The following is an 11,088-nucleotide window of genomic DNA, read 5'->3' on the forward strand; positions in this document are numbered from 1 at the left end:
GCTAGACCCCATATACACTCCATTGCGAAGGAAAACCGGAAGTGAGGTAATCCAGTTCAACAGACACCAGAGTTTAAATAACGGGTGGGAAAACACCATAGCGCTTGATCGGAGGCTGCACTGATGATGTTACCCAGCAAGGTAATGAAAAGTCTGCGGAACAACGAACCAGCTCGGCGAGCGAGCCAACCGACCATAACATTGACAACCCGAGCTACAAATCTACTCTAAAACCTTAGAAACTTTAATAAGATCATCTTGTGAACCTCTGCGCTCCAGTGAAAGAAGTCCCAGCCTGTCCAGCCTTTCTTTATAACTTAAACCTTCTATACCCCGCAATATCCTTGTAAATCTCTTTCGAGCCCTCTTCAGCTTAAGAATATCCTTTCTATAACTGGGCGACCAGTACTGGGCACAGTATTCCAGGAGAGGCCTCACCAACAACCTGTACAACCTCAACATGCCTTCCCAACTCCTGTACTCAAAGGACTGATGTTGAATAATCTGCAAGTATACTGTTTGTTTTACATGAGGAGGGGCCACTGGCCTGACGTGTTGTAGGATTACTCATTTCTGTATAGAACATGGAGAAAATTGTTGTTTATTTAGAAAGTATGGTGGATTATCACTGTCGCTGATCATGTGACTTCATTATGTCAATGGCCATTTTGGGCAGGTGACAGCTTAGTCTAGCTCGGCTGCCTGCAGAATGAACATTTTCTTAAAGCTGCTGCTGTTGTTGAATTGTTCAGCCTCCTGGTCCTTTTTTGGAATGTAACAAAAATGATTTGGTTAAATCTGCTGCAAAAAATGTTTTATGAAAGCTGTCTTTGTTTAAACTGTTTTTCTTTTAAACCTAGAAATGCGTGTCCTATTCAAAGCAATTTGTACATCTTGGCAACGTGGCCGAGACCACCAGGTTAGTGTAAATGCAGACAGAAAAACAGAATTGCTATGTTTAAGAATGCATTTGAAATTTAATTTTATATGAACATTGTTTAACAGTATTCATGAATCAGCATATGCTTTTATTCTGATGCAGATCATTTTCAAACCTTTTACCTCCAGTTGTTTACAGTGTTTAAAATATACATTTGCTCATTTTGTAGATTTGAGAAAATGGCTGCAGATTGCAAAATAAGTATGCAAATCCTTAAACTTGGGCAGGCTCAAGGCTTGGATCCACCGAAGTATCATTTTGAGGAGAGAACCTTTAAAACTGTACGGTATGGACCTCTGCTTTTATAATTATTGCAATTTAAAATCTTGCAGTTTCAAGGAACACGTTCACCTTTTAGTAGAGAGAATGGCTCATAAGAATTTCCCCAGTTTGAACATATGGTCTATTCTGGCTATGCTTCTGAGATATCTGGAAGCATCATCCTGGTTGTGTGATCTTCAGCCTGTTAAACTTGAAAGTTGACCTACAGTTATTAGTGAGCATACATTATGGACTTGTCTGTCTGCAGCTTTTAAAGATCTTAGATTACAGGGGATCCCTGATTTACAAATGACCTATTTTTGAATGCAGTCTCAAACAGGGTATTTTAAAGACCCAACGCAAGTGTATTTCCTGTGCTTACAAGTGGCTGCTTTGTATTGTCCTGCATTGTGTTCTGACATGCATACAAATTGACTTGTGAAGGACTGCTGAACAGACCTGTTCTTAGCCCCAGCACTGCCTGTATAGTAAAATCTGCCATGTGAACAAAAGACGTGGGTAAAACAAACAGTTTTACTGTCTGCTTTCACATCATTTGATCGTTACTAACCTAATCCTCATCAATGAAACAAACATTTCCTAGCCCTACAACTTACATTGCTGAGAAAGACAAAAGCAAAAAGTAGCTCTCAGTGACACAGCATCCTGATTTCAGAGTCACAGAATTATTTCACTCCAAAAGGAGACCTTTCATCCCATCGTGTCTGCACTGATTCTTCGAGCATTTCTTTTGCTTCAAATTCCTCATTTTCCCCTGTAACCTTGTGTTTTGTTTCCGTTCAAATAATCATCCGATGCCTGGGTACCTCAGTTGAATCTGCCTCCACCACACTTCCAGGCAGTGCAATCCAAACCTGGATCAGTCACTGAAAAGTTGAATTCTCACCTCACGTTTGATTCTTCTGCAAAGCCCTTTATATCTACGCTGTCTGGTTTTTGATCCTTCTCAGAGTAACAGTTTTGCCCTACCAATCTACTGTTGATTTGAAAACTTCTACCAGTTCTCCAATCCCAAATTTTATATCAAATGCACACACGTTCTAACATTCCATACTGAATAATGTTGTTGAATAGCCATAGTGTGAGGCCTGCAACGGCTTAAAGAGAGCTTGCTGCTACAAAGGAGCTATGGACTGGAAATAAATTTGGCATCGAACACATTCATAGAGGGCATTTCAGGAAAAAAATGCATTCTTTCATGTTGAATTGTTATTGATGAATCATGTTGCGAATCTCAAGTAATAGTTGATAAGATGCTTCCTTGACTGACTGACTGACATCTGAGCGGTTATGTTATTCCATATTAATGCTTCATCATTTTTGAAAACTTACAGCTATGCAAAATTATTCAGTGTAAAGCAACCAAAACAGTTACCCGATTTGAGTTTGGTACGTACTGTCAATTTTACAAGGAGGGGAGGAACACTGAAGAGGAAGATGAAAATTGCACTTTTTTCAGCATTATTCTGATTCTTAATAAATTGAACAGGTTAAGCAAAAGGTATTTTTTTCCCCTTTTCCACATTAAATTTTCTCTCCTCCACTGAATGTATTTTGTTGAGATGTAACAGAAATCAAGCCACACATGAAAGCACAGTATTCACCATTTTCAACTCTTAAGACATCAAATCAATTCATGTTCTCATGCAACAAGATCTGGACAGTCTGTAGGCTTGGGCTGATAGGTGGCAAGTAACATTCATGCATAAAAGTATCGGGCAGTTACCGTCACTGAATCTCCTACTATCAACATCGTGGTGGTTGCCGTGATAAACTGGATCAGTCATATATATACTGTAGCTTAAAGAGCAGGTCAGAGGCTGGTATTTCTGTGGCAAGTAATGCATTTTCTGAATCCAGCATTTGTCTATGATCTACAAGGTATTAGTGATGGAATAATCTCCACTTGCATGGATGAAAGTATTCCAACAAGACTCCAGTTCAACACAATCAAGGACAAAGCATTCCACTGGATTGATACTCGATCCACCCTCTTCAGTATTCACCCCCTTGACCACAGATGAAGTGCGGCAGCATGTACCACCTACAAAGATACATTGTAGTAACTCTGGCATGGTGGCTCAGTGGTTAGCACTGCTGCCTCAGTGCCAGAGACCCAGATTCGATTCCACTCTCTGGCAACTATCTCTGTGGAGTTTACACATTCCCCCCATGTCTGTGTCAGTTTCCTCCCACAGTCCAAAAATGTGCAGATTAGATGGATTGGCAATGCTGAATTGCCTATTGTGTCCAGGGTTGTGCGGGCTAAGTGGGTTGGCCATGGGAAATGTGGGGTTTCAGGGATAGGGTAGGGTGGTGGGTCTGAGCCAGATGCTGTTCAGAGGGACAGTATGGACTCAATGGGCCACGTGGCCTGCTTCCATACTGTCGGGATTCTGTGAAGGCTCCTCTGACAGCACCGTCCAAACTCATAACCTCTACCACCTTGAAGAATAATGACAGCAGGCATATAGGAACATCACCACCTGCATATTCCCCTCTAAGCTACATACCACCCTGATATGGAACTATATCAGTGATCTTTCACTTTTGTGTCAAAATCTTGGAACCTCTTCTTGAATAACTTTGTGGGTGTACCCCAAGGACTACAGTAGTTCAAGAGACAGCTCACTTCGAGGTGGTCACTTAGAGATGCGCAATAAATGCTGGCTTAGCCAGTGCTATCTGTATCCCATGAATAATTACTTAAAAACTTGGTTGAGTTTAATGAGAGTTTACATAGTTAGCAAACTAAGTCTTTGTTAAAGGATAATAAGGATTGATGGCATAATCATTCAATATGGATAATTTTAAGAAGAAAATGTAAATTGGTGATCAGTCCATTTCATTTGTATATCAGTGCTTAACAGAGTAGTTTTTCAAAAGCAAAAATTGCTCAGTCACTTTCTCTGTTTACCTGTTTGACTCACATTGTTAAGCTTTTCATTGTATGATTTGTAACCTATGTGCCCCGTTGCTAAACAAACAAAAATGTTGTGCTCTATTTTGTAGCATCTTTTCTGACATCAGCAGTACTGAAATGCTACTCATCATTGTAAAAGGAATAAATCTCCCTGCACCTTCAGGTAAGAGCAAATAGAGCTCAGTCCAGCATAGTATCAATGCAGAAGTAGCTGATAATTACTATATTTTAAGCTTACAGTCTCCAGTACAAAAACATATAAATGAGGCAGCTGACATAATTGTATCTTTTCTAGCATACTTAAGATGGAAATTTATCATCTTGCTACTTAGAAATGCATAATTGAAATTAATGTGGTTGATATGAATAATCAGTAATTGGTCAGAATATAACATTCCCCCTCTCAGAATTTACTAGGAAAGCTGTGCAAGTGATATTTTACCTTGTAATAAGAATTGTCCTACTGAATTTAAGAATGAAGCTCTATTATCATTTGGTTTGATGTGCACTAATCATCATGACATTCTTGATCCTGAAACACCCTTGTCTTTCTCACCTCGTGAAGGATGAACATTTGAGTAGTGTGTGTTGGAATAATTGGCAGCTAAAGAATTGTACTCCACTGTTAATCAACAACTTCAAAAGATGGCATGCAGCTGCAGACCATTATTACAGTTATTTTAATATTTTGACCCTTCTATTGATGTGCTGTGTCTTTGGATGGTCTGTAATTGCAATCCTCCTTCCAGTTGAGAGATGAATTTCCCTTCAAATTAAGATTTATATTCCCCCAAACTGTGACTATGTCACTTACCTATTTTATTCTTAAGAGGTCTTTAAAGTAATATACTGCGGACAATAGTAGAAAAATATTTGCATATAGTTAAGGAGGCAGCTATGAATATAAGAATGGGAGTAGGCCATTTAGCCGTTTGATTCTGCTGCTCCATTCAGTGAGATCATAGCCCAGCTGCAACCTCTTCTCCTTACTCAAAATTGCCCCATCTCCTCCAGTGCCACTGACAGAAATTTATCAGATCTGTGAAGGCAGTTGGCATTGACCTTATAAGAGGAAAGGGAGCCCATTTGATTGCTCCATTTCAGCGAATTCAGTCATCTCTATAAAGAAATGCTTTAATGCAGTTGTGGGCTCAGATATCACAAGTGTCAGAAGAATGTAAGAGGTGGTCAGTTGTTCCATCAAAGATGTGGTTCTGATGGTACCTAACAAAAATGTTAGCAGGAGCTGTACCAAAGAGGGGATCCCGTGGCAATGCTGTCAGTTTGGGTGTATGTGGTGTCATTGAAACTGAGCTCAGCTGCTCAAGTTGCTAAAGTTGTGAGTTTGACAATGACCGATTGAAACATCAATAGCACATCTAGGTTGCCTTAATGCACTGATGTAGTGTAAATGTCACTGGTTTCTTTGAGTGTTGGTAAATAAACTGGCAGTGTTGAAAGAGCACATGGGCATGTTGCTTTCAATATGTATGCTTTTTGCAAAAGTGAAGAAATCCTTCAAAGTGTAGGTGGAAAACTCCTTTTAAAATGTGCTGCAACAGCTCACACAACCATTTAGCTAATTTATGTTGTGTACAGAGCTAGTCAAAAATAAGTAGGGTGCAAAGGGACATTGTTTTTGTATCTTGGGTACTCCATACATTGTGGATGCAGTCAGCCGTCAGAACAATTCCTATCACGTATGTCACCAGACAGTGCCTAGGTCCAATAAGTATCTTTGTAACCTGCTCTTGAGTGTGGCTATGCAGTTGCCTGTAGTGGCAAGTCTTACAGGTATGAACTTGGAACCTTTAAAACACACACTGCTCACAGTTGATGATGTCATGTTTGTTGAGTATGTCTACTCCAGTCCTTTTGACAGTTTACATAATTGTACATCTGGTTTTGCCTTGAGATTACACAATGATGCCAACTATTTACATGCAGATGAATATCTGTTAAGTCATTAGTGTTCCACAGTATGCATGTGCCGGTTCTTCCGGGTATGCTTTCAGGGCTTCAGCAAACATAAAGCTAGAAATGGTTTTCTCCCTTAACAGGATGCTGCTGGCAAGCCAAAAAGATGCTCTCGTGAAATGAATGATATATGTAATAAGTTCCAGAGCTGATTACATGCCAGGCATGTCGGCCGTATGGCCTAATGAGTGGCAGTCTATATCAAACAAACTTCTCATTGGCCATTTGCAGCAAGCATCATGCTGTTCCTGCTCAACCAGAGCATTCTATATTCTCAGAATAGTATGTCCACCATTAGATGTGATTCTGCAAATGGACATAATTTATTAAATAATCTACTCCAAAAAACAATTTAAGATTATCACTCGGGCTTGCAGTATAATGTCTTTGCGCATGCTAAATATATTAATACACGACCATTTTTTTATGTAGGCAAAAGAAGTTGGTCAAACATTGCACCATTTTCATTTCTTAAAATACAGAGTCATGGAAACTGCCAGTCTCTGCTGCGTTTCCATGATCATATCCTCCCCAGTCAGAATTTGCCTGCCTAGTCTAAGAATTAAGATTGATAATTAACTGTCGCTCCATCTCTGTGCCAACAATGGCCCAATCAATCAGCATCCATGACAAGATTGGACTTCACAAGATGAATAGGAAAAGATTGTTTCTCCCTTGTGGAAGAGTCTTGGACCAGAGGGCATAATCTCAGGATAAAGTGATAACATTAACACAGAGATGAGGAATTTCTTCTCTGTGACTTGTGAATCTATGGAATTCTTTATCACGGAGGTTATTGGGGCTGGGTCAGTAAATATATTCGAGTCTGAGACAGATTTTTAATCAGGAAGAGAATCAAAGGTTAAAGGAAAAAGAGAGGAAACTAACTGCATTTGACAATTATCAGATCAGCCATGATCTCATTGAATGACAGAGCAGACTTGATAGCCTGAATATCCTACTTCTGCTCTTGTGTATTATGGTCCTATCCCTTTCTCATTGCCGTACGAGTTAGTCCCTTTTTTCAATTCTGTTTTCTTCATCAGTCCTGATGAATGCCAGCAAAATCTTTGCTGCCTTGTCTCTTTCTTTCAATGCTCACAAAGTATTTTAAGATTTTTGTATTTCGTGCAGTTGTTTTGTTTTTCTGCAACATTGCCTTGAGTGTTTTGTCAAATAATATGGTTTACTTTCAAATATGTTGTAAAAGAAAGATAAATTGTGATTCAAAAACTTAGTCACGTTGTAAAATGATATGGGCTTGTTTATATTATCCTGCATGCTCTACTTTGAATGTTGTCTTATTTATAAAACTTTAACATATTGTTCTGTAATATTTTCAAAAATTAACATTGCTGAAGTTCAATTGAATTTAATTTCTATGTTGTAACTTTGAGGAGCTATATCCTACTAGGACACAATTTGTTTTATTTTGCATAGGTGTGGCAACACATGACCTTGATGCTTTTGTGAAGTTTGAATTTCAGTATCCTAGTACAGTAAGTAAAATGTATTAAATATGTACATTTAGACTTTATATTCTGTTTGTTGTCTAGTAATTTGTTTTTATCTCAAGTTACAGGCTGCATTTAATTCCAGAGAATTCAATAGTAATTTAGAAATGTAAATTTTAATTTAGTCAAGTGCATTTTGTCTAATTAGAAAAAAGTTATAATTAGTTTTCATATGTAAATGACACATATATCCATTTTACTGTTGACCGTAAACTACAGCCTTTTTTAACAGGAGCAAGCCCAACGAAATAAAACAGCTGTGATTAAGAATACTAATTGCCCAGGTAAGAAGCAAGTAGCCATTCACAGTCACAAAAACAAAGTGCTGGACAGTCTGCAGGTCTGGCAGCAACTTTGGAGAGAAAGCAGAGTCAATATTTTGGATCCAGTGACCCTCTTCAGAACTGACTGTAGCTGGGAAAAGATTGGTATTTGTGATAAAGATGGAGTGGAAAGAGGGAGAAGGTGGAAACGGAACCCAGAGAGAGAAACAGTTGGGCATGCAAAGGACTGGGTAAATGTTAGCCTGGGAGAATGAATAGCTACTAATAAGGACCATTAGTGGCTGGCAATGGTTTGTTTGTGGTAGCAGCCAGTGTGATGACAAGGCCTGGTGTGTGGGGTTGGGGTAAGACACAGGAAGAGGCGCTGAAGCTCTAAAATTGTTGAATTCAGTATTGAGTCCAGAAAGCTGCAGAGTTCCCAAGTGGAAAATAAGGTGTTGAGCTTTGGAGCACAGCAGCAAGCCCAAGACAGATGTTGGCCAGGGAACACTGGTGTGTTGAAATGGCAGGCAAATGGAAGTTTAAGGGTCATTTTTGAGGACAGAATATAGGTGTTCTGCAAAGTAGTCACCCACTCTGTGCTTCGTCTTCGCAGTGTAGAGGAGACAAAATTGTGAGCAGCAAGTATAGTAGACTGGATCAAGTGAACTGCAGGTAAGTCACTGTTTCACCTGGAAGGTGTATCTGGGGCCTTGGATTGTGAGGAGAGAGGAAGTAAACGGGCAGGTCTCGAACCTTCTGCTATTGCAAGGGAAGGTATCATTGGTGTGTGGGGAGATGTTTTAAGTGGAAGAGGAGTAGACTAAGATGTCCCAGAGGAAATGGTCCCTGTACAAGACACAGGGGAGGGGAATGTGTTTCTGGTGGTGGCGTCCCGCTGGACGTGTCAGGAATGGCAGTTAATGAGCCTTTGGATGTGGATACTGGTGGGTTGGAAGGTGAAGACGAAGAGGATCCTATTGTTGTGGGAGATGGATCAGAGGCCCATCATTGTCAACCACTGGGGTGGGGAATCCTCAGTTGAGGAAGAAGGTGGACATTTCGCTGCCTCCTTGTCAAAGTTGGCATCATCAGAACAGATAGAGGAACTGGGAGAATGGAATAGTCTTTACAGGAAGTAGTGTGTGGATGTATAGTCAAGGTAATTCGGGGAGTCATTGGCTTTGTAGTGGAAACTGTGAGGGTCTCAGTGTTTGAGAACAATGTACAGATCATCTTTCTTTAAATGTATTAAATGTTTTCAGTCTGAAGAACTATGTAGCTTGTGACAACTTACTATTTAATGGGGTTGTAAAGCAAAACATTGTTTTCTCAGTGATTCTTCTATATTTTGCAAGTGTTCTGCTTTCCACTATATCCTAAATTTGCAACTATTTTCCTTACCTTCGTGATAATTTTGTGACTAGGTTAATTGCTAAAAGTAATCAAGTCCTTGTTCTTGTGTTCTCTAATGTAAGATAAGTCTTTAATAAATCTTGAATAGGATGTAAAGGACCTGGTAATTTAGAATGAGTATGAATACTATGTACAAGTTGCAATGCCATTTATTATTTATCTGCATAAATATAAAATCCCCTGCCTGTTATTTGCTACTGAACTATTTTGCAGCTAAAATCAATTAGGGCTTTTTTTTAATACTTTTGGCATATTTGATTCAAATTCTGCAATGTTATATGTGCCATGTGCCATGTGTTTTTCTTAGTTCTTTTTCCTTCCTTCCAGAATATAATCAGCGTTTTGTGCTCAATATTAACAGAAATCATCGAGGATTTAAACGAGTGATTCAGACCAAAGGAATTAAATTTGAAATATTTCATAAGGGGTAAGGAAAGCAATGGTAATGAATTCTGCATAACAATCTCTAGAGTATCTGGTTTTGTATGATGGTGCACAGATGCTTAAAAAATCATTTCACGCAAGAAATGTGTTTTGCTGTTTGTGATACATATTTTTATAATAGTGAACCTATTTGACAACTGTAATGTTGCGAACTCACAAATGTTGTTTTTAAATAAAATTCCTCTAATCAATCAGATTAGAATTCTAGAAGCTGCACGTACCTTTTGCCACGTGTTTTTCGGTCTACCATGGCACACAGCAACTTCAAGAGAAATGCACCCGAGAGTTGCGTGAGGACTGGAAACAGACACATTTTATAGCCTATCGCTAGAAAAATACCCTGGATTAGTGTCCATCAGTATATAATGTATCATTGTCTTAACATACGAAGATTTAGCTGATCTCTCTATTAATGTTCTAATTCAGATCAGACATAGACTACCTTTTAGTCAATAACTGCAAGCCTGTGTCCTGTCGTACCCAGGAGGGTCTCATGGTTAAATTATTCTCTCTGAAAGAACACTTTGAAATCTAGACTGTCATAATTATTTTATCTTTTGAATTTGTTAGTCAGTCACTTTTTATACTTAATATAATTCTGTATTTTTAGTACATCAACTTGGAGGCAGGTAAACATTTGTTAAGATAATTTTTATTAGACATGCTGAATTGTTTTAATTTTTTTACAGTGGATTTCTGAGGAGCGACAAATCGGTGGGAACCGCACAACTTAAACTGGACAAATTAGAAACAGAATGCGAAGTCCGAGAAATTGTTGAGGTAAAATGCGAGTGGGTTTGTATGTTCTGAAGTAACTAATATTTGAAACAATTACAAAAACCCTTTGTGAGCACTTGAAAGTTCTTTTTTAAAAAAAAAACTGAAAATAATATTTTAGAAATTCTTTCTGCTCTTATTCTTTTTTCTCTTAGTAAATTCATCTGTGAAATTTGTTAGTGGAAGTGACTAATTGCAATCTTACCTAAAAGAAAACCTATTTATAATATTTACTGCTTTCTGTCCTTTGGGAAGGAAACAGCCACAGCCATAGAGTACTATAAATTCTGTCAGTTCTTTGGTACCTGGCCAAGTGTCCATTCAACTGCATGTTGGCAAACAATTCAACCACAATGAACATCCCAGCCAACTTGTATGGAAGCATTTTCCAGCTGAGTTCATGGGATATTAGTCAACAGCAACAATCCAGGATGACTTTTCCTTAAGAGATAGTAGGAACTGCAGATGCTGGAGAATCCGAGGGAACCAGGTGCAGAGCTGGATGAACACAGCAGGCCAAGCAGCATCATGGGAGCAAAAAGGCTGACGTTT

The 11,088-nt window shown here is 38.8% G+C and overlaps 2 protein-coding genes across 2 annotated transcripts in view; one reads left to right on the forward strand and one right to left on the reverse strand.

Annotated features, from left to right (window-relative positions):
* Positions 1–11,088, reverse strand: part of LOC109923552 (coiled-coil and C2 domain-containing protein 1B-like) — a 65,705-nt gene that overhangs the window by 21,642 nt on the left and 32,975 nt on the right. The gene's annotated exons all lie outside the window — the stretch shown is intronic.
* Positions 865–10,605, forward strand: LOC109921916 (coiled-coil and C2 domain-containing protein 1B-like). The gene is made up of 7 exons (XM_020521954.2): positions 865–919; positions 1,110–1,226; positions 4,235–4,308; positions 7,563–7,621; positions 7,869–7,920; positions 9,643–9,742; positions 10,449–10,605. Exons 2-7 carry the CDS (start codon positions 1,120–1,122, stop codon positions 10,567–10,569), a joined length of 513 nt encoding a protein of 170 aa, XP_020377543.2. The 5' UTR covers positions 865–919; positions 1,110–1,119; the 3' UTR covers positions 10,570–10,605.

The sequence above is a fragment of the Rhincodon typus genome, chromosome 10 (genome assembly GCF_021869965.1).
Source record: "Rhincodon typus isolate 14 chromosome 10, sRhiTyp1.1, whole genome shotgun sequence".
In the NCBI taxonomy this organism is placed as follows: domain Eukaryota; kingdom Metazoa; phylum Chordata; class Chondrichthyes; order Orectolobiformes; family Rhincodontidae; genus Rhincodon; species Rhincodon typus.

Bases quoted from the DNA above. Each gene is read 5' to 3' on its own strand.
- LOC109921916 (XM_020521954.2), top strand. From the start codon at position 1,120: ATGGCTGCAGATTGCAAAATAAGTATGCAAATCCTTAAACTTGGGCAG. The intron at 7,622-7,868 runs GTAAGTAAAATG...CTTTTTTAACAG, and splicing joins AATTTCAGTATCCTAGTACA to GAGCAAGCCCAACGAAATAA. The intron at 9,743-10,448 runs GTAAGGAAAGCA...ATTTTTTTACAG, and splicing joins TTTGAAATATTTCATAAGGG to TGGATTTCTGAGGAGCGACA.